The 24,963-nt window shown below is 51.5% G+C and overlaps 1 protein-coding gene across 7 annotated transcripts in view; it reads right to left on the reverse strand.

Annotated features, from left to right (window-relative positions):
• Positions 1–7,354: 7,354 nt before the first annotated feature.
• Anks6 (ankyrin repeat and sterile alpha motif domain containing 6) overlaps positions 7,355–24,963 on the reverse strand; it is a 41,417-nt gene continuing 23,808 nt past the window's right edge. The window contains 7 exon segments of one of the 7 annotated variants that reach the window (NM_001015028.2): positions 7,358–8,965; positions 9,673–9,769; positions 15,311–15,427; positions 17,270–17,337; positions 18,670–18,853; positions 22,242–22,432; positions 24,586–24,739. In NM_001015028.2, coding sequence (NP_001015028.2) covers positions 8,916–8,965; positions 9,673–9,769; positions 15,311–15,427; positions 17,270–17,337; positions 18,670–18,853; positions 22,242–22,432; positions 24,586–24,739 — 861 coding nt within the window. In that variant the 3' untranslated portion in view covers positions 7,358–8,915. 7 annotated transcript variants of the gene reach the window in all.

A 24,963-nucleotide genomic window follows, 5' to 3' on the forward strand; every position in this document is an offset into this window, starting at 1 on the left:
ACACACACATACACAGAGAGAGTTCAAGGTCAGTCTCAGCTGAGTTTGAGGCCGACCTGGACCACGTAAGACCCCACCTTGAAACAAACCAAAACGAAAGCAGAGAAACGACAGCCTGCTGTGCAGAACTGACTGTAGCAGCTGTTACAAACCACATCTGCGCCACACTGAGTCCATCTACCTTTCTGATGAATGAAGCTGACAGGGAGAGACTGTTCGTGTCTGTCACCGATGAGGCTGTGGATCTGGCTCATTGTGTCTCTATGAGGACACCCGCTTTCCCAGGGTGCGTGAATACTTCTGTATCTAACTGCTCACCCCTGATGAGTTCCTGTCAGATCAGACAGCGTCCTCCAGTCATCTTTAACCTTCATGCAGGCCAATCTATCATCATTTTTTTCTCTCAGAGCTTGCTTGGTGATTGTTGGTTTATCTGTTTGTTTTGTATTTTGTCAAGGAGTCTGAGGCAGGTGTAGTGGCATATAGAAATAATCCCAGATTTGGGGAGTTACAGGGCTGAGGCAGGAAGATGGTAAATTTGATCAGCCTCGTCTACATAGTATGAAATTCTATCTCAAACCAAAATAAAACCAAGAGCCATTGCCCACTGGGCAGGTCATATCCCTCAGCGTCCTGGGCTGTGTTCTCGAAGCTGCAGGAACTGTGGGAACCAAGTGGAAGCTCGTCCCTCCAGTTTCCTGCTTGGCCGTGTCGGCCTCCATCTTGGAAGGTGGATGCTCTCAGCCTGTTTCCCGGGTTGAGGACTCTTCACCAAAGTCTTTGTTCTCTACAGCATCCGTTTCCCAGAGAACATACTAACTAACCACCATCATTGCCAGTGACACCATAGCTGGAAATAGCAATGCTGAATTTGAGGGAAAGCGTGCATGATGCGTGGAGTGCAGCTGGCTTCCGAAGCAGGTCCCCTTCCGGGGAACTGTAGGAAACGTGAAGAGACTGAAAGTGGGCACCTTGGCTCCCACCCCTCAAGTGTCCTGTCTCAAGGGAGTGAGCATACCTCAAGTTCATTTTCAGGCCTTTGAGTTCGCTCAAAGGTTCAGAATGGGACCTGTCTCATGGCTATAGAAGCAGTGGGGTTTGGGGGTCAGACACGTAGCGGTGGGGCGGAAAGCCTAGGGGGATCTGCACACAGCACTCCTGTCACCTGACCTGGCGTGTGTGCCTTTCCCGAGGACACTTGGATAGGAGAGGAACTGAAAGGGTCCCCAGACTTTGGGGATTGCTTCATTTTGTCAAAGGGTTTCCTGTTGTAGCCCAGGATAGATATGAGCTTGTATCCCCCTGCCTCAGCCTTCCAATTGCTAGACTTGTAGGTATGCTCCACCAAAACTAAGGAGGCTTTTGCTCTGTGACAGAACATAGCTATATAATCCAGACTGGGCTCCAAATTGTGATCCTCCTGCCTCCATCTTCCGAGGGTTAGGACTGCAGGCATTCAGGGCACCATTATATCAGGCCTTTACAGGTTGCTAAGCACCTACTGTGTGGTAGGGGCACCTTTCTTACTTAATTCCCCCATTATACACAGTAGGAGGGACATATTCTCCCACTTTACAGAGGGAGCTATTGAGACTTAAAGGTTCCACAATGACGTAACACTGGTAGGTCATCATGTCAGCCACCCTTTCTCCTGGTTAAGTGAACAGTGGAGCCATTTGATGTGAGGGCGAAACCTTTCGATGGCCTTCCTCATGTTCTCTCAGGCTGCTCCCCATCCTGCCTCCCCCCCCAATTCTTTTGCCCTGGAAACCAGATGAGCAGCAGCCACACATGGTACTTTCCAGGTCTCCTCTCCCCCATGGCTTAGGTAGTGCTCACAGCTCTGGCAGCCCCAGGGATCCCCCATCTGGCTGCTGAATTTGCTGTCTCCTGGGAAGTCGTCTACAGCTCCAAGTAGGTGCAGAGAGCTGGAAAGACCTGCCATTCCGGGGCCTGGTAAATAGGCCCCAGGAGACTTCCATGTGAAGTGAGGGAGAGTATCACTGCAGAACGAGCCTTCATAAGCCCAGGAATGAAGCTGCCTGTGGCCTTGTGGATAAGGTGTTCAGGCACAGCCTGGGCATTGGAGGAAGCAGTGAGGTGACTTAGAGCAAACACAGCCAAATGTTTGGCCATGGCCACCCTTTGTCACGGGTTAGTGTAAAGGATCTACAGTTGTGTGGACATGATGGTCTGAGGTGGCCCCTTAGCTTGAAGGGCATAGAGACCATTTTGTGCCCCAAGTCTCACAGTGTCAGAAAAGTTCTGAGCCCAGGCAGCAAGGACTGAAGAGCTCCCATCTGATACCTTTAAACTCTGGTTGGTGTCGTTGGATGAACAACACATCAGGTGATTTCAGCAGCAACAGGTTTTCAGGTCACTGGAAGGTGCCTGAGACACTCCCACAGAACTCGCTTATGATGTAGAATGCAGGCTCAGAGAGGACAAGCGAGGCTGCACAACACAACACAGTCAGTCACTCCGAGCCCACACTCCCAGTAGTGCTCTCTGCCTATATGGTTCCCGGCAGCCCCTGTGGTAAAAGTCACCATCCGTGTGAGTGCTCAGCATGAAGGAGGGGTTGTGATAAAAGAGGACATTGCCCTGGATTCTGGGGTTGGGGGTAGGTGGGTGGGGGAATGTTGAGGGCCCAGCCCTGCTGTTTGAAAACTGCATCCGCATTCATTTTAGTATGTGCACTTCACAGAAACAACACCGATGTGCTGGCTCTCCCCTTGCCAGATCCCCGGGAGATGTAGGACTCAAGAAACATTGTGCTTGGAGCCTATGGGGAGCCAGAGAAGTCCCAAGCCTAGTGTTTCCCAGGAGCAAGTGGCAAGGCTGGGGCAACAGCAAAGGCAGGTGGGGTAGGAAGAGTCACAGTGAATTTATTAAAAATATGACTTTGTCATCGACCTGATGTTCTGGAGTTGGGCTGGCCGAGACCCATGTTTCCCTGCTGCTGTCCCTGGGTACCACTTTTCTCCTTCCCTCGGGTTTGCAGGGCCTGGGAAAGGTTGAGGTTGAGACGGAGGCTTTCCTCCCATTTCAGCTCAGGGTTACTGAGTGACTTAGTCTCTGCATGTGACAGCTGGTGAATCAGAATCTCCTGAGGGGCTCTGTCTAGATCAGATCTGACCATGGACAGCAAGTAAATGACAAGCCATCCCCTGCTCGCTCTGGGCTGACATGGCAGCCGAGGATGCTGTTAATTTTGCTGTTTACAGAAAGAAGTCCGGGGTGACTGGAGGTTTTTTTGGTGTTTTAAAGCCAGATGGTATTTCCTGCCTTGATCAGCCTCAGAGCTTTGGTTCCCATGGCAACTCTGAAGTTCCACCTACTGCAACTTCCTCATTCTCCGAGCTTCTTCCTCTTCCACCATAGTGTCGAGGGGCCCAGGAGAATAAAGCCATTAACTAGTTTGTGTGTTGCACTTCACTGCTGACACTGCGCTCCTGCCCCAGTGTCTATGACCTCACTCCTCCCTGCAACCTTGCCACAGAGCATCTGCTGTCTCTCCACTTGGCACAGGGAAACCCAGGCTCCAGAGACAGGTGATCTGCTCTGCTCACCCTCATTGGTGTCAACAGGACTCCAACCAGGTCTCGTCTCTGGACCTTGGGTGGGATGAGCACACCCTAGCACTCCCTCTGCTGTGCTTAACAATTCCTAAGTGACCAATTTCATATATAAGTTGGGCCAAAATCGAAGCGTGTTATCTCCACCAAGGAAACTTCTCTGAGCATCCCTTTGCTGCAAAATACCAATACTGGTGCCCCTCTGAAAGGGTGGGGAAACTATATATGGATACATATATAGCCACAGTATGTGCCTATTGGATTTGAAGACCTAACATTGCCCTAATGTCCTTTTGACATTGAGCATAATGTTGTCATCCACAGATATGCTGGGCCACATTCACAGATATGTGGTGCATGTAGCCTGCAGGTCAGAGGTTGGGAATGTGTCAGAGGTAACAGCATATAGTGCGGATTTGCTGTGGTGAGAACAGTACACAATTTCTCATGATGCAATGGACACGCACGTCCCCAGGGACCTTACAGGGATGTCACTTCTTACTAATGTCCTGGGGAGTAGACCCTACTTCAAATAGCAATACCGTACGCAGCTTATGAAGCATTGTGCAAGTGTTCTGAGTGGTTCAGTGTGCAGAGAGGCATGGCCAGATCTGTAGAAAATGCTGGAAGCTTCAGGGATATCAAGGAGTATGGGCAGGAGGCAGTAAGGACTATTCCTCCAGGTCTGATTGCCAGAAGGGCTCCCGAGGCTGTTGCCCAGGTTCCGCATATCCTGAAACCTCAAGGGGCTTTGGCAGCAACTGTGCCCATCCTTGGAATATTCAGTAGAGGATGGAAAGATGTCAACAGGCCGTGTCCTGCATGACAAATAAACTCATTGGTAATGATGTGGCCAAATCTTCCCAGCCAAAAGTTACTGTTAAAAAAAGTCATCCTTTCTCAGGAATGCCAAAGGACACGTTTAAGCTCACGGTAGAAGGGGGAGTGGAGCTGACAGCAGGCACCTGGTGCTGCTCTGCCTGGCAGTTTCCTTTGCTCTGTATTCTGCATGACTGTGGTTTGCAAACTGAATTATGTGCATTAAGTTAATTGCCGTCCAATTAACAAATGGTTTCCATTCATTCTTGCGATCAATCTGGCGGGTACATCCCATAACTGAGCTCTTTTGCCTGTCCCCAGCTCCATGCTGGTCCATGCGGTGGTGCCAAGTGGCTGATGAATAGTTCATGTCGCCTGACCCCCACCTGACAGACAGAAAAAAAATGGCCAGGAGCTTGGGTGTTGGAGTGCTTTCCTGGTGAGGAGCCCTCAGACTGCCAGTTAAGCTCCACACCTGCCCCTTGAGCAGGACTGTCATTATTCTAAAGGATGACAAGCAGGACAAGGACTTGGCTTGGCTCCCGGGGCTTCCCCAGTGCCTCTGACGAAGCTCCACACTCAGGCCTCAGCAGATGAGCCTGCGACCCAGTTCCCATGATCCCTAAGGACACAGTGATGTCAGCTTGCCCAGTAGCTCCATTCACAAAGCCTGATACCTCTGGGCTCTTACCACTGGTCCCTCATGCTGTATGAATCCAACCCCCTTATTCTATATGTGCTCCAGGAGGCAGACTCCAGTGTAGACTGGTTGTGCTATCTAGTTTTATGTCAACTTGACATAGCTATTGTCCTCTGAGAGGATGCCTCAATTGAGAAAACATCTCCAGGAGATATGGCTATAAGTGGACAAGCATATAAGGCATTTTCTTAACTAGTGATTGATGGTGAAGGGCCCTGCCCATTGTAGGTGTTAATACCCCTGTGCTGGTGGTCCTGGTTTTTATGAGAAATCAGGGTAAGTAACCCATGAGCAAGCCAGTAAGCAGCACTCCTCTATAGCCTCTGCATCAGCTCCTGCCTCCAGGGTCCTACCCAGTTTGAGTTCCTGCCCTGAATTCCTTCAATGATGGACTATGGTCTAGCCTCCAGCCTTTGGTTTGGAATCTGATTTGCCAATGGACACATGTAGACAGGGAAGCAGGACTAGGTGACAAGAGAGATACAGAGGGGACCGAAAGGCGTGAGGGGCTATGGAATCCCTAGGCTGGGCCTCAATGGCTGAACAGTTCTTAGAATGGGTGATCATGCCTGTGACAAGTTCTGAGCCCTACATTTATCTGCTGATGAGCAGAGACAATTGCTCTACTGAATGAGCCACAAGTTAGCTGAGAACTGTGCAAACAAGAGGGTGTGCAGCATGGTGACTACCTCAGGGGACATTCCCACTTCAGGAAGGGGGCTCACTAGCCCATTCTGAAGCATTTGCTGTGCAGGGCTTTGGGGACTCTGGTTTGAGACTCCGTATACTTAAGGCCCTCTGAAAAGCAGCCCATGTATATGAGAGAAGTCATCCCAGAGCAGGTGCAGATTTCTTACAGAGGGCAGAGCCGAGGTCAACGAGCCTGACTGGAGAAGGGCGTAAGGCCACTGGGCAACAGGCCATGATATAGGCCCATCATCTGTACCTGGTAACCAAACCCTAAAGCAAAACTTACCATTGTAACCATCAATCGGGCTTTAAAGGGCAGCAGCAGAGTCACCCCAAAGCACTGTCACAGCCTCTAGGGAAGCCCTCCCCAGCAGCTATCGCACCCCTCTCCCACTCCGGCCTCACCACCACCAGAACATGATCTCTATGGACCCGCCACTGTGGAGACAAGTGGTCTTCTGTCTGGTTTTTCCCTTAGTGAGGGTCTCCGGTTCATTGTAGTCAAGGCATGTGTCAGGACATCCTCTATAGCTGAGTAGACAGACCACTGTCATACACGGACAGACACCTGGTGTGGTGGACATTAGGGTTTCAGTGAGGGACTGCTAGGTTGAGGTGGCCGGAGGGTATGATCACAAGGAACAACTGAAGTGGTAAGACCCACTCTGAATGTGAGCGGCACCATTTCACAGGTTTGGATGATGCAAGGAGATCTGAGTGTACATCCCTGGCTCTCTCCTTGACTATGGGTGTGACCAAGTCCCTCAAGCTCCTGCCTCTGCTGCCCCGATGGACTGTAAATGTGGAACTGTGAGTCAAATAAACCGTTTCTTCCTCGACAGGCTTCTGTTAACAGCAACAGAAGACACTGCAACACCAGGGCACCTCCACCTCTCGCCTACTGTCATGGCACGGTTTGGCTGGAACACAATTTCGAATCCTTTTGGAAGGATTCTTCTGAGCAATGTGACTGCTGGGATAGACATGTATTGTGTTCACACTTCTGGACCTGTCCTTGCAAACCTAGAGGCAAGCATTCTACCACTGAGCTTCATCCCAACCTGCCTGGCTGGAAATTCTGTTTTACTTACTGAAGGCTCTCTTCTGCTTCCTACTTTTTCATGTTGATGGAGATGAGACCTCAAAGGAGCCCTAGGGCAGTGTCTGTATTTTGTTTTGTGACTTGGATTTCAGAAGAAGAAACTGAAGCTAACACCACATCTTCTTCCCAAAGCAGAAAGACTTGTCAGGGTCAAGGCCAATGGGTCAACCATAGACTTTGTGCCAGGGTCACCTCTACCTGCTACCAACACTGAGAATCACCTGGCGGCCCATTCCCCGCTAGTCTGAATTCCTCTCCGGCTACCCTGGCACCCAGCCTTGCACAGTCTCCTTGTCTGTGTGGGGGATGCTCCCTCCCTGGCAGCTCTGGTCCCTACGTGTTCTTCCCCATGGCCAGTCACTCTGTCCACAGCTCTCAGGCCCCCTCCACACCTAGACACTACGACCTTCTGCTTGCTTGAGCTCCAGGTAGCTGAGGAACCAAAACCAAGCTGAGGTAGAATTCTTTCCAGAAACAAGAATCTCCAAGCCATTTATAGCACTTTGCACCCCCTCCCCACTGTAAATGAACCTCAAAGAGGAAATGACAAAGTGTCATTTGTTTGTGTTTGGTTGCTGGCTGGGTTACTCGTTGCTGACATCAGGAAGACGACTCTGAGGTGAGACCTGCATCCAAACCAGTGTCCCTCCTTAGCTGGGTTACCATCGTGTGTCACAGTCACCAAACTGACCGGAATAAAAGGTTCCAGCTGCCTCAGCACTTGCTGTGGAGATGGGGTAAGGGAGTGCAGGGGAACACCCTGCATGTTAGCTATTTGATAGGAACCCCGGGCGGCATGTGATGCCCTCGAGAGCACAGAGACAGGGGGCAGACTCCCCATTTTTAATAGACGTGGTCTGGCAAGCAAAAATCTTTCCAAGGACTGAGTCCCTGTGTAGAAATGATGCTGTGACTGATGAGAGAAAAATGAACCAGCTGCAGAGCTGAAGCAAGATGGCGCCGTGGCTTCTGACCATTCAGGGTACTCCAGTGTGAGCTGGGACAAGGTCATTCTAGTCCTGCCACTGGGGTATCCTGATGAAGATGACCCTGTCTGCTGGTCTTAGAGGGAAGGCTCACACGGGACACAGGAGGTTGCTCTGAGCTGAGTCGGCTCCACTCAGCGGCAGGGCTTTGGCCAGCAGCAAGCATGGTTTTGGCCACAGGAAGGAAGCCCAGTGGGGTGGAAGGAGCTGAAGACAAGTGAAGTGGGCAGGCTTGGCGCGCTCTTCCAACGTGGCTCTTCATCAACAGCTCCCTCCTGCACCCTCCCCTCACTGTCCATTTGTGCACAGCTGTACTACAACCATGGCTGTGACCAGGCTTGTAGCGTCTCAAGAGCAGGGGGGAGCCTGGCCTGTTCTCTGGAGGCCTCACGTGAATAAGCAGGAAACTCCCAGGGTCTCGGGCCCCTCTCCTGGGCAGTCTGCAGACTCGGGCACCAGCTTCATTAGGGACAGCATTGAGCTTCCTCACATGCTGAAGAGGACCTGTTGGTGACTGCGTAAAACAAGCAACAGCAGTTACAGTGGGTGCTTCACCACACCTTCTGCAGGGGTTCACAGTGGGTGCTTCACCACACCTTCTGCAGAGGTTCACTGCGGGTGCTTCACCACACCTTCTGCAGGGGTTCACTGCGGGTGCTTCACCACACCTTCTGCAGGGGTTCACAGTGGGTGCTTCACCACACCTTCTGCAGGGGTTCACTGGGTATAGCATCTTTTCTGGAAGGGTCCTAGGCCTGGAGGGCAGCACGTCCTTGCACATGCAGGTTCGGGTTTGTACCTGCAGCCGTGCGGCATCCAGCACGGCCTGCATATTCTCAGGCCTCTGCAAAGGTGGCTTCTCAGGCTCTGCCCACTGCATCAGCCCTGAGGATCTGGCTAGCCAGCCTTCTCTCTGTCCACTTGCTGTGAGTCCCAGGGAAGAAATAACCCAGGAGCAGACACAGCGGAAGGGCGGGGGTTCACTGCTCAGTCCTCACCACCTCAGGGCTCCGAGGCCAGCGGAGCCGCCCAAGCTGTGGCTACCTCCTGCTCGACACTGTTTCTTCTGGCCTTACCCATCCGGCCATGGCTTGGGTTGTTGTTGTAGATGGACAGAGGAAGAGAAAGGGAGGAGAGGAGGAGACAGATTTAAAAGACGTAACTACCTCCGAGACCCTGCCCATCTACACAGCTCCAGGGCACAGGCAGCTTTCTGGCCTCCAGCTGACTTTGGCACCTTGGCATAGCTGTTCTTGGAGAACCTCAGAGGAAAGCCAAGGCTCAGGAGATGAAGCCGCATGCTAGGTATTACTCAGTGAACAGTGGCTAAGCCAGGGTCAGCCCCACTCCGCAGATGGTATTTCTAGTGCTACCATTCCATGGCAACGAGTGACACTTCTTCCCCATGGACTTAGCCCAGTCCAGATATCATTGGCTACCACTTTTCCATCGCCTTCCCCTTCCACTATGCCATGCCCACATCTGCCCCAAAGGACTGGCTTCTGTCCTCTGGGACCACCCAGATGGACCCTGAGACCTCACTGATAACTGACATGGCACTCACTGGTTGGCTTGGAAAAGGCCACGGTGAGCCTCTGTGCTTTCGGAGCCAGGAGGTGAGACTCGGTCTACACAAGAGTCCTGTACAGCACAAGTACCACCAGGGCTATTCTGGCAGCGGGGACAGCGAATGGTTCAATGTAATGCGGCAGTTTGGGGCAGCAGGTTGGCACTGTGTGAAGGGGTACTGAGGCTCAGAGTGCCCACACTGAGGTCACAGCATAGAGGCTCACGTACAGGGACTGTTGCCAGGGGCTCTGGTGTTGCTGGCGCTGCTCTCAAAGGAAGAGTGGAAGTTGTGAATGGTTTCCTGTAGAATCTGCCTCTCACGCCCCTGTGGACAGAACAGAAACACAGAAAGTCCTGTTAGATTTGCGGCCATCCATTCAACTGACTGTGGTTGAGGCTCACTGCACTCTTAAAAAACCATGGGTGTTCTGAGGGGAGCAACTACCTCATTGCCAGAGTCAAGTTCAGGACTGAGTCAGAAGCTCCCGGTACCCACAATGCCAGCTGCTGGTGAAGGGAGACCTCAGGGTGCAAGAGTCTCGTCCTTGGATGAGCTACAGCTGGGGTCCCACCTGGCTGGCGGGCAACTCCTCACTTGCCCAACTGCAGGAATGCAACGGGGTCCCCACAACAAAGCCCCAAGCCTCTCCCATCCATTTTGCTGTGGGAAAAGGTAGATGTGGCTGTTTCTTCAGCCCGTAGAAGAGCCCCAAAAAATACCAGCAATAGACACACACACAAGTTAAACATGGATTAAAACCCAACAGCCTAGGTTCAAATCCCACCTGTCCCTTTTGCCTCTCCACCTCTCTGGGCCTCCCTTTCCTCGTCTGTAGGTGGGACAAGGTGCGTAGCAGCTCAGCAGGTAGGACCTTCATGAAACTCTGCATGGGCAGCAGGTAGGTCCTGACCAGGGGACAGCATAGTCAGACTGTATGTTCTAAATTATGAATAGAAGTGATCAAAGCTTAAAGCAAGTTAGAAGTGTACCATCAGCTGGGCCTGTTGGCACACCCTTTCATCCCAGCACTCAGGATGTTGAGGCAAGCAGATCTTTTGTGAGTTCAAGGGCAATCTGATCTACAGAGCAAATTCTAGGATAGTCAGGGCTAATTAGTATGCCCATCTAAAAAGGGGGTGGGCAGTTATCTTTGGAAGATTGTTCTTTATGACAGAAAGCGCCCATGCAGAAAGGCCAGAGCTCAAAGGTTCTTTTCTTTCATTTTATAAACTTGCACCAGCTAGAGGAGTCTCCCTCCGGACCTTCTGATGTGCCTGAACATCCCCAGAAAGAAAAAGCAAATGACTGTCACATGCAGGAAATAGCTCTGATCCATCTAGTAGCTCAGGAAATGTAAATTAAAACCAAAGGTATGTTTGGGCCTACAAACACGTAATGACTAGAAATCAAATCAAAGGGGCCGTGGAGGTGGTTCAATGGGTTAACACACTTCCCCCTAAACCCCAGGATCTAAGTTCAGTCTACAGTGCCCACTTGGTGCAAGTTGAGATTGAGTCCTGCAAGTTGTCCTCTGACCTCCACATGTACTCTGTAACATGGATACACACACACACACACACACACACACACACACACACACACCACTAGTGTTCACTGCTGACGAGATTTCCAGGGAATGGGAACTCACACAGCTAGCAGGACATCCATGGTACTTTCTGGAAAGAAATTCAGGGTGACACCTATGTACTGTGGCCTGGCTCTTAGAGTTGACTTCTATGCTGAGGACATTGGGAAGCCTTCATATGGAGCTGTCTGCTGTGTCCACCAGTGGGTCGCCATGTACCCGCAAGCAGGGATTTAGAAAACGATTTTAGCACACCTATGTAAACGTACATCAGTAAGAACTCTGCAGGGCGCAGTAACACAAGCCTGTCATCCTAGCGCTTAGCAGGCTGAGGCAGGAGGACTCTGAATACAGCAAGGTTCCATCTAAAAATAACCTCAGGAGACATGGGGTAACCATGTAGATTTCATGCTTAACAACGAAAATCAGATCCAAATTTATCTCGGCTCTTTTTTAGTTTCTGTTTTTGTTTTTTTAAGAGCCGCTGGGCACAGGACACTGCAGAGTAATTTGCCCCAACGTGAACAGCGTTGGCTTCCAAGAGAGGAGGACATGATTTCTTATAAAACTCCTTAATCATTTTTATACTGTACGAACTTAGTTTAAAAAAAAAATCACAAAAAGAGGGAAGACAACAAAGCAAAGGCCTAGCACCGAGGGAGGGAGGAGGGCGGTGATGGCTTCTGCTGAGCCTTCGTAGCACGCAGCCCACTGGGGATGGGAGGGCCTAGCAGTGGTGCTCACGCTCATCTGGAGGCCTGGCTGGCAGACAGGCTCTACGGCTCTTTACTAAACGGTTTAGGCCGACCACAGACATGTAACGTGCACTCCTTGCCCAAGGCTGGCTTGAACTTGTTAAGCGGGTAAGGATGACTCAATTCCCGATTTTGCTTTTCCTGGACAAGGCTCTCCACTATCTCAGGTTGGCCTTGGACTTGCTTTCTAGGTGAGGACGGCCTTGACCTCTTGACCCTCCTGCCTCCTGGTCCTGGGTGTTGGGCAGGAGTGCAGGCCTGCACCGCCATAGGTACTGTCTTACGCAGTCCTGAGAACACAGGACTTCGAGACTGCTAGGTGAACATTCTATCAACGGAGTCTTATCCTTGCCCTCACTTGAAAACAAAAAGATCTACGTTACAACGCTGGAGCACTTCTTAGAGTCAGATGTGTATTTTCCATCAGGACACATAACAGAAAGAACCCCTTCCTCCCTGCAAAGCCTGCTCATGATCCCACTGCAGTGTAGTTTTAAAAAGTGCTTCTCCAGGGCCTAGAAAGATGGCTCAGCATTTAGAGCATGAGCTTCTTCCCCAGAGGACACTGGCTGGACTCCCAGCACCTGTCTGTATGGGGCTTAAAACCTTAACTCCAGTCTCGGAGTCTGATGCCATCTTCTGGTCTACTTGGGTACTGCAGGCATGTGGTATACAAGCATGCATACAGGCCACCCATGTGCATAAAAAATTAATTGAAAAATAATAAAGTGCCTGTCTAGACCTACTTAGCTGATTCTCTACCTCTTCACCATGCTGTGGACCCAGACAGCAAGAAGCAAGGGCCTCTCACTGGCATCTCAGAGATGCAGCCTTCAGTGTGTGTCCTCCTTCTGAGCTAAGTGTCAAAAGGAGTCAATCAAAAGAAGTCAGTGCTCAGGCTCAGTGAGGAGCTGGAGTCCCCAAACAGGGCCAGGCAGAGCCCGCCCTGAGTAGCCAGGTCCAGGGGTGCAGGCTGGGATCTGAGAGCTGCATCTGGCCTAGGATTTATGCTCTATTCAATCTGTCACGCTAAGAAGCAGAGCAGGAAGTGCAGCTGAAGGTTTTTGTTATATTAAATTTCTCCCCATCACAACTTCCTCTAAGACACGGTTGCGCTGCCCCTTACCCATGGACTGTACCTGGACAACTTCTCCCCGGAGTGACTCGGGTAGATTGCCTGGCCTGTCGGGTGCGGGCGTCTCAGGGGAAGGACACAGGTGCCCTCAGCTCAGCATCTCAGGTACTCGGGGGCTTCTCCCCACAGACGCTCCAGGGAACATGGCCTAGCTGACCCACCCTGCTGCTTGTGAGGAGCCACGCTCAGGACAGAGTACAGGGCCTGTGCTAAGCAGGGGCAGGAGGCAGCCAACCTGGTAGAGAACAGAAGGTTCTATTCTGCAGTGGTGGGAAATGCCCTTGGGGTGTCTGTGGCTGTCTCGTCATCTATTCTGCTGAGGACAGTCACCTCTACGGAGGACACACACCTTTCTATTTGTCTCCCTGGGCCAGGGAGTCCAGAGCTTTGCAGGGTAGAGGAGGTCACAGTGGCTCTATCCACCTCCCATGCCAGCTCCTGTGGTGCTGGCTCCCTGCCTCTCCTTACCATCCCCGTTCAGAATGTTCTCTGGTTCTCTTCCTGAACTGGTCTAAGCTGGCTTTCCTGTCATCCTTTCTTTAGCCTCATGTCTGCTCTCAAGGCTGGTAGGGAAGTAGAACCTCCAATCCACAGCCCTAACATTCTTTGATCTTTTTCAAGATCCTGCCCTCCCTCGCCTGGGTCATTCCACTGTCCCAGCCTTCGACAGTGCCCTCTGGCATCTGCCATGCTGCTTTACATGGCCCAGTCTGTCCCTGTCTCCGGCTCTTTTACCCAGTGCCTTATCCAGGTCTCCCCTCCTCCGGCACATCCTTGGTTAGGCCTCTGCAGGTCCCACCTATGGAGACCCCACTCTACATAGAGGACAGGGCCTGCCATGCCTCCCTTCCCCACATGTGCATGTGGATTACTGACGCTGAGACGCATGGTCACACCAAGTCTGAGTTCCAATCCAGCCTCTGCCTCTTCCTGACTATGACCTTGCATACATCCCTCTACCTCTCTGTGTGGCGTCTATGGCACAGTGCTAGTCACAGAGATGCTCAGCTCTCAGCACTCAACAACAGATTCTTTTCCATGAATAAGTCAGTGCTTCAGCCTTCTGTGAGGATTTGGTGGACTAGCCAAGGGCTTCCGTCCCCTAGCAGACACCCTTGCTAACCGTGGAGACAGGCCTCTGGCCTGTCTGCGCCTCCCCAGTCTCCACATCTGAGAGCTGAGCAGGAGCCTTGCTGGACTGGAAGTCAAGGACTGCCGCCTGCCTCTGGGCTGGGCCCCCGCCCGCCCACTGCCCAGGTAAGACACTTTCAGAGACTCACAGCACAGACCAGGACAATGCCAGCCATGCAGTGCCTGGTGCTCTCACTCACCCATGAATGGTCACCTAACAGAAGCGACAGAAGCCATTGGCCCAGACCTGGTAATATAACAGAGGGGAGCAAGAGGCCAGAAGCCCTGGGTTCAGCTCCTGCCTTAGATGCCCAACATGGAAGCCAGACAGGATCAAGTCTAGGAGTCTCTACTCCCTTCCATGCCAGGCAGCTGCACAGACTCTGCCCTTATCAGGGCTGAGTAAGACATGTTTGCTGAGTGACTTGCAGATGATAAAAGGCAGCATAAATACTTTTTGGCTTGGGCACTGTTCATCTGTTCACTGTTACAGAACACAGTCCCCAGGGCAGAAAAGAAACCAGAAGCCTGGCCATGCTCCTGCCTCACCTCGCATAGTGCAGCACAACCAGGGAACAGTCAAACCATGAAGAAAAAGGCAGAGTGTCTATACAGCCCTGACACCATGCTACTGCTCCACAAGTGGGAAGCTGCGAGGAGGGATGGAGAAAAACAGCAGGCAAGCAAACATCCCAGCTGCCGAGCCAAGCGTTTAACGGGGAAGGGGCAAAAAGACGGGGGTCTGAGCGGCCTGCCAGCAGCCAGTATTTGTGTGTGTGCACCTTGGAGAGGGGGCACTGCTGGCATTCACTTTTAAAGGTGATGAAATATAACACCAGGTATCGATGTGGGACATAGGGCACATAATGGCATCTGACAGCCTCAGGTGTCTCTGCTAGGCACTGCAGCTCTGTGGACAGGACACGGAGGCCCAGAGAGGGAACAGCCTGCCCTGAGACTCCTCCCACACCCAGTCTTGATCCCAGGGCTCTCACCCCACAGTGTTGCCAGAGGCAACCCCATTCCTAGGGTTGAAGCCACCCGAGGAGTATGTATCAGACTGGAAGAGCTGCAACCTCGTGCAGAGAGGCACCAGCAAAGGAAACAGGCAGGGTGCGGAGGCAATGGCCTCTCAGTCACCAAGAGTGTGCAAGCAGGCCAAGTCTGCCATCTGCCGGAGGAGACTAAGAGGGACCATCATGAGGCTCCTGGTGACCTTCAGCGTGTGAACAAGGTAGGGGGAGGCTGGAACACAGTACCTTGCCCGCATTCAGCTCAGAGATGGCCGCCAGAATCTGCTGCCGGGAACCATCCGTCTTAATCCCCAGCTCCTGCAGGTCACCGTCGGTGAGTGTGAGGAAAGCTTCCATGTCCACCTGGGGAGAAGGGGACTTGTCACTGTCTAGGGACACTGTTCCTTACTGCACATAGGCCATGCAGAGGGGTCACTGAGGCTTCTAGGTGAACCCACTATGACTTCCAAGTCTGGCCTGACACTTCAAGACTAATGCTACACAGCCTAGCCCTGTGCCTTCCAACAGAGGCATTGTGGGAAGGTTTAAAATGAACAGAGGGACATCTTGGGGACAGGGATCTGAAGGACTGAATGTTCTGCCCCTAGGAAGGGAATTCCCATGTGATTGCATGTGGTAATAGAGTTCATAGGAGTGCTCGCTGCATGTCCCCCTGCAGGACAAGGCATGTACTGTGGAAAGACAGCCTGAGAGATAAGCAGGGGCAGAAGAGGAGAGAAGGGCCATGGAGAGCCGAGGCAGAGACACCAGCAGAGACATGCACAACTGTACCCCTTGTCCTTGCAGGTGACACGCTGCCGGCCCTATTGGCCTGTCTATGTGTTGAGAAGAAATGACCCTGCTCTAGGAGACAGGCTAATAGGCTTCCCATCCCAGGAAGTTGGGGCTAGGAGACTGTCAAAGTGGCCCAGATGAAGACACCCACCACCCTGCATGTGGACAGCAACAGCCTGAAACCCATCGGGGCAGGAACAGGCTCCCACCCCCAACAAAGCCAGTCCTATCCACTTGGCCCTGCACACACAGTGTGGGTGTGATGGATGGAGCTTCAGGGCCACACAGCTCACGAAATAGAAGCGAGGTACACTCTGAGACACGTTCTGTGGACACCTCAAAGAAGAGTAGGCAGCAGCCAGGAATCAGGAAACGGCTCTTGGAAACGAGGAAAGCTCTGTGGAAGTTTCAAAGGCCAAGGAGACAGATAGGACACGATAGGAAGAACACTGAGGAGGAAGGCTGGGCACACATCTGTCTCTACAGCTCTCCCTGTGTCCCCAGCTTGGAGCAGATGATGAATGACAGCAGCTCTTATGTGCCAAGCTGTCACTAGAGAAGCTTAAACCAGTGACCACAGCCCAGGGATAGGGGCCGCAGGGCATGTTATTTGGTAAATACAGTGAATGTTTAAATGTTAGTGGTATATAACACACTTGCTCTACAGTCCCCCAAAGCAGCCGTGTTTACAGTATATAATTAAATCAGTGCACTTGGTGCCAGAACACCCCTTTTGAGGGCAGAGTCTCAGACGTATCCCAGGATAACCTTGAACTTCCTCAGGCCTCAGCCTCCTGAGCGCCCAGATTGTGTGCACAGCCACACCTGTTTTGAGCAGTGTTGGGAATTGAACCTAGGACTTGGGACATGCTAGGTAATTGTCTGTTACCAGAACTACCTCCAATCCTCAGCCCCAGCCCAGTTTTAGGACATTTTCATCCCTTCCAAGGAAAGCCAATGGCAACTGTTCTGAATTTAGCCCCAGCATCTCTCTGTTTTACACAGGTCCCAAATAGTCTCCCTTCTGTAGTCCAGGATGACCTGGGACCTACAGCAATCCTCCTGCCTCAGGGGTCTGAGTGCTGAGATGACAGGAAGAAGCCAGCGTGCCCAGCTGAAATGCGATTTTTGACTAGTATAGGACAGGAACCCTGATGACCACTGACACTGTTCCCAGACACTTTGAAAACTCAGGTGCACGTGTGGCTTGTCTGCGCCCATGCAACAGAACTGTTTACAATACAAAGACGTGCTCACAGCTACAGACTTCAGAACAAGGGCGAACTCTCAGGCCCTGTGCCACTGGGAGGAACTCAGATGCAGATGGACGGGTGGACTGACGGATATTATATGTGAAAGCCCTTGCTTTAATGGTAAATCTTAGCTGACACCCTGGAACAACCTTCTTACCTCTTGCTCCTCGAAGATGGGCTGGTATTTCTCAAGTGATAACTTCTTAAGGATTCCAGTCAGCTCATCTTCATGAGAAAGAGATGGGGATTTTTTAAAAAATGCATTTTGGCTTTGGTAAAACACAGAAAGAGTGGGTGGAGATGTAGTTATCTAGTAAGAGTCTCCCAAGAAACCCCAGGCCAGAAATAGACATCGGCTGACCCCCCACCACCACCAGTGGCTGAGGCTAGGTGTGCTCAGCCATGCTCTTCCCCTAGGGCAGGCCCTCAGCTTGCCAGAAAGCCCAGATCAGTCTGAAGAGAGCAGAGTGGCCTGGGCTGACAGTCCTGGGGCTGCAGGCAGTAGATTCTGGAAGTTCCAGCTACTGGGAATAAAACCTGCCTGCCCAAGAATGTACATTCAATGCCACGGCTAAGGCCAGAAGTCCTCAGTCAGTCAGAGAATGGCACCAGAGCAGGCAGGCACTGCAGACGAGGCTCAAATGCATGGAGCCATGGCCTCCCCAGTGCGGAAGTAGCAGAGCCAGGAGGACCCAGATCAGGGTATGGAGTGGGCATCTGAACAGGTAGGACAAGGAGAGGACGCAGAGCAGTGTCTGGGACTAGAAGAAATGCAAGGACATGCTCAACAGGGACTTACCAGACAGAGGCTGACAGCCAAAGAGAAAGGAGAGAGCAGGGCAGATGGAGGACAAGGAATGAGATGCGGATCCTCAGAGATGGTCAGGCTATTCCCTGAGACATGAGACTATAAATGAAGGAACAGCAGGGCATGAGGCGGCATGCGGGGAGTGTGCAAAGGTCCTGAGGTGGCGAGTACATTCTAAGAAGATCGTGGAGACCGGGTTTCTTCTTTTACTCTCAGCAGTGAGGACCAGTGTGGCTACTGCATGCTAACAATTCACAAGTAGCCAGGTCCCTGTGACCTGGACCCTGGGGGAGTTTTGCTTAGACCCATTGAAGAGCAACAAGGTTAGTGTTCCCTCTGCTAGGTGGCAAAGTCAGCAAAGACGAAGGAAGCCCAAAGCTGCTGCTAGTACCAAAGCCCTGCCAAGGTCTGCAGAAGACATTTCTGAGGGCTGGATCCACACACACCTGAAGCCTGACCCGAGCATCCGCCTTATGAGCCAATTAATTTCTTTTCTTAAGCTGGTTTGAACACAGCCTCCTTCCTCAGCACTGTGAGGACGCCGACCTGTGCACTGCACAGGGAGCGGGAGCAAGTGGGTTGGGAAAGGCCTTCCAGATGCCTGCCTACCAGCAGAACAGCCTACACTCAAATCCCACTTGTGTGCTTATGTCCAGGGAAGGAAGAGATGTGTGCCCTCGGTTGGCACGACGCTGCCAGGTCACTGTGGGGGAGGGACAGGCGTGGATTTGGGACCCCTGGGGACTCACCCTCATCGGTGATGGTGCCACTGCTAGAGCCCCCACTGCTCTTAGATTGCCGGTGGGACGAGGAGGAAGACACTGAGGACTCCGCAGTGTGGCCTTTGGGAGAGGGGGAAGGCGTGAGGGTGGGAGAGGTGCTTTTAGAGGTAGCAGAAGTTCCAGAGGGAGGCCGTTTGCCAGGGTCCAGTTTCTGCACAGGGCATTAAAAAAAAAAGAAAATAGAAGCCATCAGTCAGTAGGACAGGGGATGAGGATGGATGCTGTATGTTGGGACATGGCGGTGCCCAGTCAACGGCACACCTAGCCAGGACTGTGATGCTGTATCACAGACTTAGACGCAGGGCAGCACGGACTGGTGGCCAGGAAGCCTGGGCTCACACTTAAACAACACTGCGCCTCCCATCTCTCCACAGAATTGAGCTTCTGGGATTTACCAGTGTTCCAGTTTTCAACCTACAGATTCTACACGTTTTACTAAATTTAAACACACTTCATTTTCATATAGTCTTACGTAAATGATATTTATAAAATGTCAAATTAAAAATTGTAATTGTTGGGGCTGGAGAGATGGCTCGGTGGTTAGGAGCACTGGCTGCTCTTCCAGAGGATCCAGGTTCAGTTCCCAGCACCCACATGGCAGCTCAGAACCATCACTAACCCTGGCGTCCCAATATTCTCTTCTGCCTTCTGGGCACCTATAAACACACGTGGTACAGATACAGATGCATGCAAAATGCTCACACACACAAAATAAAGCTAACTTTAAAAAAGTTCTAATTGTCTACTATTGGTATAAAGAAATGCAACTGACCTCATATATTGACCTTGTGTTCTCTGAGTGACAGCCCAGCCCAGAGTCTCTTATGCTGACCTTGCTAAAGTAGTTTATTAGCCATGAGTATCTGTAGAGATTCCGTTTGGTTTCCTATACGGACAGACATGCTGTCTAAGGGCAGAGCTAGGTTCCTTCCTTGGTGACACTGACTGCAGTCTCTAGCGCAGGCTGTGAGCTGTAAGCCCCTCTGTATTCCGGCATCCTGCTTCCCCATCAGGGAGTGCTTGGTCTTTGGCAACAGTGGTCCCGCTATACTTATTTCTCACCTAATTCGGGAAATCCCCTCCATAGCTGCTCTGTGTGCACCACAAACGTGCGAGGTGTCCTAGAAGGTCAGAAGAGGGCATCAGATCACCTGGGGCTGGAGTTACAGATGGCTCTGAGTCACCATGTGGGTGCTGACCTGGGTCCTCTGGGAGGACAGCCAGTGTTTTTAACCACTGAGCCATCTTTCCAGCCCCTGGATTCTGAATGTTAGACGCTTTTCCTGCATTTATTCGTTCATCTTTTATATGGTATGCCAAAGTCACTGATTTTTCTAATGCTGACTCTAACTCGCATAAGGAGCCCCTCAGTTGGAAGGGGTGTCCTTTTCACCCACCACTGGACTTGACTTGTGTGGAAGATTCCAGAGTTTAAGAGGATTATTGGGGCTACATTCTTTCTTGCAGTATCATAAAAATCCACCTTGCTCCCAATCTTAGGGGATAGAGAAACCCTATAGTGTAATACAGGGTCATTAAAACACATTAACCACCAAGCATACTACAGAACAGCTTTAATGTCAGCACTGGGGAGGCAGAGGCAGAGGCAGAAGGATCTCTGAGTTTGAGGCCAGCCTTGTCTACATAATGAGTTCCTGTCTCAAACCAACCAACCAAACCGTTTCAGTCCCAAGGGTGTATAGAACTTTAAGTGGGGAAGGAAGTGACAGACCTGAAGAGAGAACTTACCTGACTCTGTTACAGATGCTGTCACACCTCTAAGTGACTGATGAGAGTCAGCCAATCAGGATATGGAACACATGGACCAGCCCCCACCCCTATCCCCCACAACAGTCCCCAGAGTGACATTCACATAGCCCCTTTCCCAGAGGCAGCAAGAGGACAGATGCTTTTCTTAAGTGGCTATGGGATACTCACCAAGACAGGTCACACTCTAGGGCATAAAACAGACCCTGAAACACCTACAGGGGGGGAAACAGACCTACATACAGCAGAGCTGAGCTATGCCTCAGTAATAGGAAGACTCGGGAAAAGTCTCAAATGACTGAAAATTTAAAACAAAACCAGCCAACAGTGGGTCAGGAAAGAGGCTCAGATTCAGCTGCTGATGAAGGTTCGCAGCTAAGCACACGTGAGCTATAGCTCTGGGATGGAGAGAGAGGCTGAACCCTCCTTCAGAGATGAGGAGGTAGGTCCTCGCTCCCACTCACCCTTCCTGCCTTCCCATGATTGGGGTACAAGCCAGACTGGCCTCATGCATACCCCACCACAGCAGTGAGCTTCCTGCTTTAAAACAGAGGACAAAATCCAAATCTAGGAGGCTCCCGTTTTGAAAACTAATTTCTATTCTTCCTGAGGGAGCCATTGAAAAGCACTTCATGTCTTCTTACTAAGAGAGTCTGCGACGGAACGCCCATTTCAGTGTCCTCTGATTGGGGCAGTGGTTTCCAAGAGTTGCAGCTGAACCGGACTCTCTCGGGGGCAGGAACTGATTCCTTAGAACCTACCCTGAGAGTCAGGGGCAGCAGGAAGGTGTGGAGAGTTATCACTAGACCAAGCATCAGGAGACCTCGGAACTAGATCGTTCTCCACCGACTGTCTCTAGGACCTATCTTTTGGCACCTAACTTCTTTCACCAGGATATATTTGTATGTTGTTAAAGTTACCACGTGCAGCCCAGGGTGGTAACAGTTAACAGCTTACATGCCTGTCTCCAACATCAGTGACAGAAAGCTAAATGGTATTTAACGCAGTTAATGAAACCATCAGAATAGAACAGAACATTTTAGACAACAAAGGAGAAAACTATTTCAAAGCCCTCAGCTAGTAGACTCATTTTAATGAGTAGCTGGGAGTGGCCATATAGAAAATGTGAAAAGAGAAATACACTAATTATATAACTTTATATATCTTATAAAGAAAATGCATCAAGATCTCGGAGGAGTCTATAGCTGAACTCTAAAATAAACTTAATTATACAGGTCCCTCACATAAATAATTCTGAACATAACAGAAATAAACTCATGTGTTGGGGAGAAACTTCTGGAACTAAATTATAAAAGGAACTTAAATTATGAGGTTTCTCTGTGCAAGAGAGTTGGGGTAAGAAAGTTGTGGGGCCAGCAGAGGCTGTGCAGAAACGAACCATTTCTCACACATCTGCTAAGACAGACTCAGACCTGGGGGTGGGGGGGTGGGTTGCTCAGTGAGCTGCGGTTTAATCCAGCAGGCTGTCCCATCCCGTGTTAACCCTCTGCTCTCTACAGAGGACAGAACGGACACACGCAAGTGTGCACCTGAGCCCGTTCCAGTGCCTCCACCCCCACCTCCCACCCCTGACCCTGGAGAAGAGGTGGGTGAACATGGGACAACAGGGGCAGAGTCAGACCTGTGCAGGAAGTTAGGCGTGGCCATGACTGCAATGCCTGTGAGGTTACTCCCAACCCGACACCCCAGCGCTGCATGTGGGCCATGGGAGAACATTGTACAGGTGCCGCAGGCATCCTGAGAACAAGCACCTTGCTGCTGGAAGTAACATTGGAAGAGCCACTACCACTGCCCAGGAGGGAGGCTGGCAGCTCAGGTGGGCTGGAGCCGGTCGCTGGCCCCACAGGACTGGACTGCTGGCAGGGGGGCTTCTGCTCACACAGGCCAGCCGCTTTTTTCCTCTGAGCAGCGATCTGGGAGAGGACACTGTCTACGCTGCCACCTGAGGAGACAAGAGACAGGAGTGAGCATTGTGGCAAGTCCTTCCTGCCTCGTGGGGGACTGTGAGCTGTCTCAAGGTTCAGGCTTGTAAGAGTTCTACACAGGGCCCCAAAGGAGCTGCAGGAGGGCTGAGCGCCACAGTGAGAAGCAGGGTGACAAGAGCTGGCTTGTCTTCACTCCTTCAGGCCCAGCATGTGTAACTCCCTAATGCCATAGAACCTATGAGCACTGAGCTCTAGGCTTCTAACTGCACCCTAACTGCCATTTTCCCTCTCAGCTTCTCTGAGTATACTGTAACCTGGAGAGGGGTTGACTGACACATGGACACATACACATGCATGAGCAGACACACACACACGCACACACGCACACACGCACACCCTTACCCCCTGGGGCTGAGCCACTGGCAGGAGGTATTCATGGAACAGATGTACCTGCCAGCGCTCCACAGGGAACCGGAAGGTGGGATGTACTGACCGGCCGGATGTGGCGATGCAGAGAGTACTGGGAGGACTGAGGCAGAAGAACTGCAAGTTCAAGGCCTGCCTGAACAGCTTAGTGATAGCCGACCACGATAAAAATCGAAAAGTGAATGAGGGGTATAACACAACAGTAGCAAGCTTGTTAGGAACAAGCTAGCCAACAGCACTAACTTCTTTCAGAGGTGGGGGCCTGTTCTATTTTTTTCTTGTTTTATTTGTTTTTGTTTTGTTTTTCAAAACAGTGTTTCTCTCTGTAGCCCTGGCTGTCCTAGAACTTGCTCTGTAGATCAGGGTGGCCTAGGACGCAGAGATCTCCCTGCCCCTGCCCCTGCCCCTGCCCCTGCCCCTGCCCCTGCCCCTGCCCCCCCGTGTTGGACAGTGCTCCACCACCATCACTTCTGCCCGGCAACATTCATGTTTTTTAAAAGGCAAACAGCTGACTAAGCCTTGGAGCTCAGGCTACAGAGCTCACTGAGCAAACCTGAAGATATCTCCTGGGGGCAGCAAGATGACAAACCAAATGGTCCAAGCAATAAGAGGAGAACCAACTCCTACAAATGGTCCTCTGACCTCCACACTCAGGGCAAGTTACACATGCACCCACACAAATACTCATACATGAAATAAATTAGAAAACAGGTTTGTTTGTTTGTTTGTTTAAATTTTGGGAGACATTATTTGCATGAGCAAGAATATAGGACAGTCGTGGACAGAGCTCACTAAGAAGTGGCCACTCCAAGGGAGCTCTGAGAGTACTTAAAACCCTCCTGCCCTCACTCCATCCCCACTCCATCCCACCCTGCACAGCAGGGCTCTGAGCTGTATGAGCTCGGGGGAGTCGCTGGAGCCCAGCTCCCTCCCCTGGAGCATGCTGACAAGACAACAATGTAAAGGGATTATTCTGGGACCATTGAAATGGCTCAGCCTTGGGCCTGGCAGAGTGTTCAACAAATCATTCTGACTGTATAAATATTCATAATATGCACAAAATAAAACACTGTGCAAAGTCACAGCAAGATGTTAGTGATGAGTGAGCCCTCATGGGTGAGCTTATGCCCCCCCCCCCGCCCCTTTTGTCTTTTGGCTCATCTGGTCTTCACGTTTTCCTCCCAGACGCATGGACGCATGGACGTCTTCTGCAGTAGCTGCCATGGGTGGGGGCCCTCTCAAAGAGCCGTCTTTGTTTAGTCCTGGAGATCTTTGGGAGGACTTGTGAGTATGCCGTAGCCTAGAACCATGGGGCCCCCTGCTTTGACATTTCCTTGCCTCCAGCTTGCTGGGTAAGTCTGGGCCCATCTCTTGCCCAGTTGGAGCTTCAGAATCCTACTCTGTTCAACCAACGACAGAAGAGAAATTTCCCCAGGCTTAGCCTTCAATCAGTTTGTACATCATGAAAACCCTTGGCATTTTTCTCCATTTCTTATAACATTTTATAAGAAATAAGAAAAGCATTAGGGGCTTGACTTCTTCCTTCTCCCTCTAGCCTCATCTCGGGAAAATGAGCAAAGGCAACCCTGAATTGGTAGTTCATTAAAAAATCCCCAGCGGCACCAAGAAGGGGATGGCGTACAGCCATACAGCAGCCTCTGGTGTTGCATGTAGGCGGAGCAGGGGACAGGAGGGGACTGGCCAGGGACTCTCCCATTTTCTGGAGCGGCCTGTGACTGCTTACCTGAGCGGTTATGCAGCTCTCCCCCCAGCCTGCTCATGCTGCCCACGCCACTGGCACCCCCTGAAGAATGAGGCGAGTGGTTAAAGTTCCCGGAGCTGGCAGGGGACGTGGGGCTCCTGGAGATGCTGGGGAATTTGACTGGCCTGCCAGCAGCCTGTGAGTACAAGGTGAACCAGACAGTTAGGACAGGGCCTTTCTTCCTCACCACACAGCACAGTGGCGCAGGCGTGCCCGTCTCACTGACCCCCAGGGTCCCGTGGCAAAGAGCTTTTAATCCTATCTGCTAACAACCCATTAGCTCAGCCTGGGCCAGGGAGCACCACCCCGACACTGGCTGCTTGACTTCCATCTCTAAACCAGAGTGCCCTCCAGGAAGTG

This window comes from Rattus norvegicus, chromosome 5 (genome assembly GCF_036323735.1).
Source record: "Rattus norvegicus strain BN/NHsdMcwi chromosome 5, GRCr8, whole genome shotgun sequence".
NCBI lineage: Eukaryota > Metazoa > Chordata > Mammalia > Rodentia > Muridae > Rattus > Rattus norvegicus.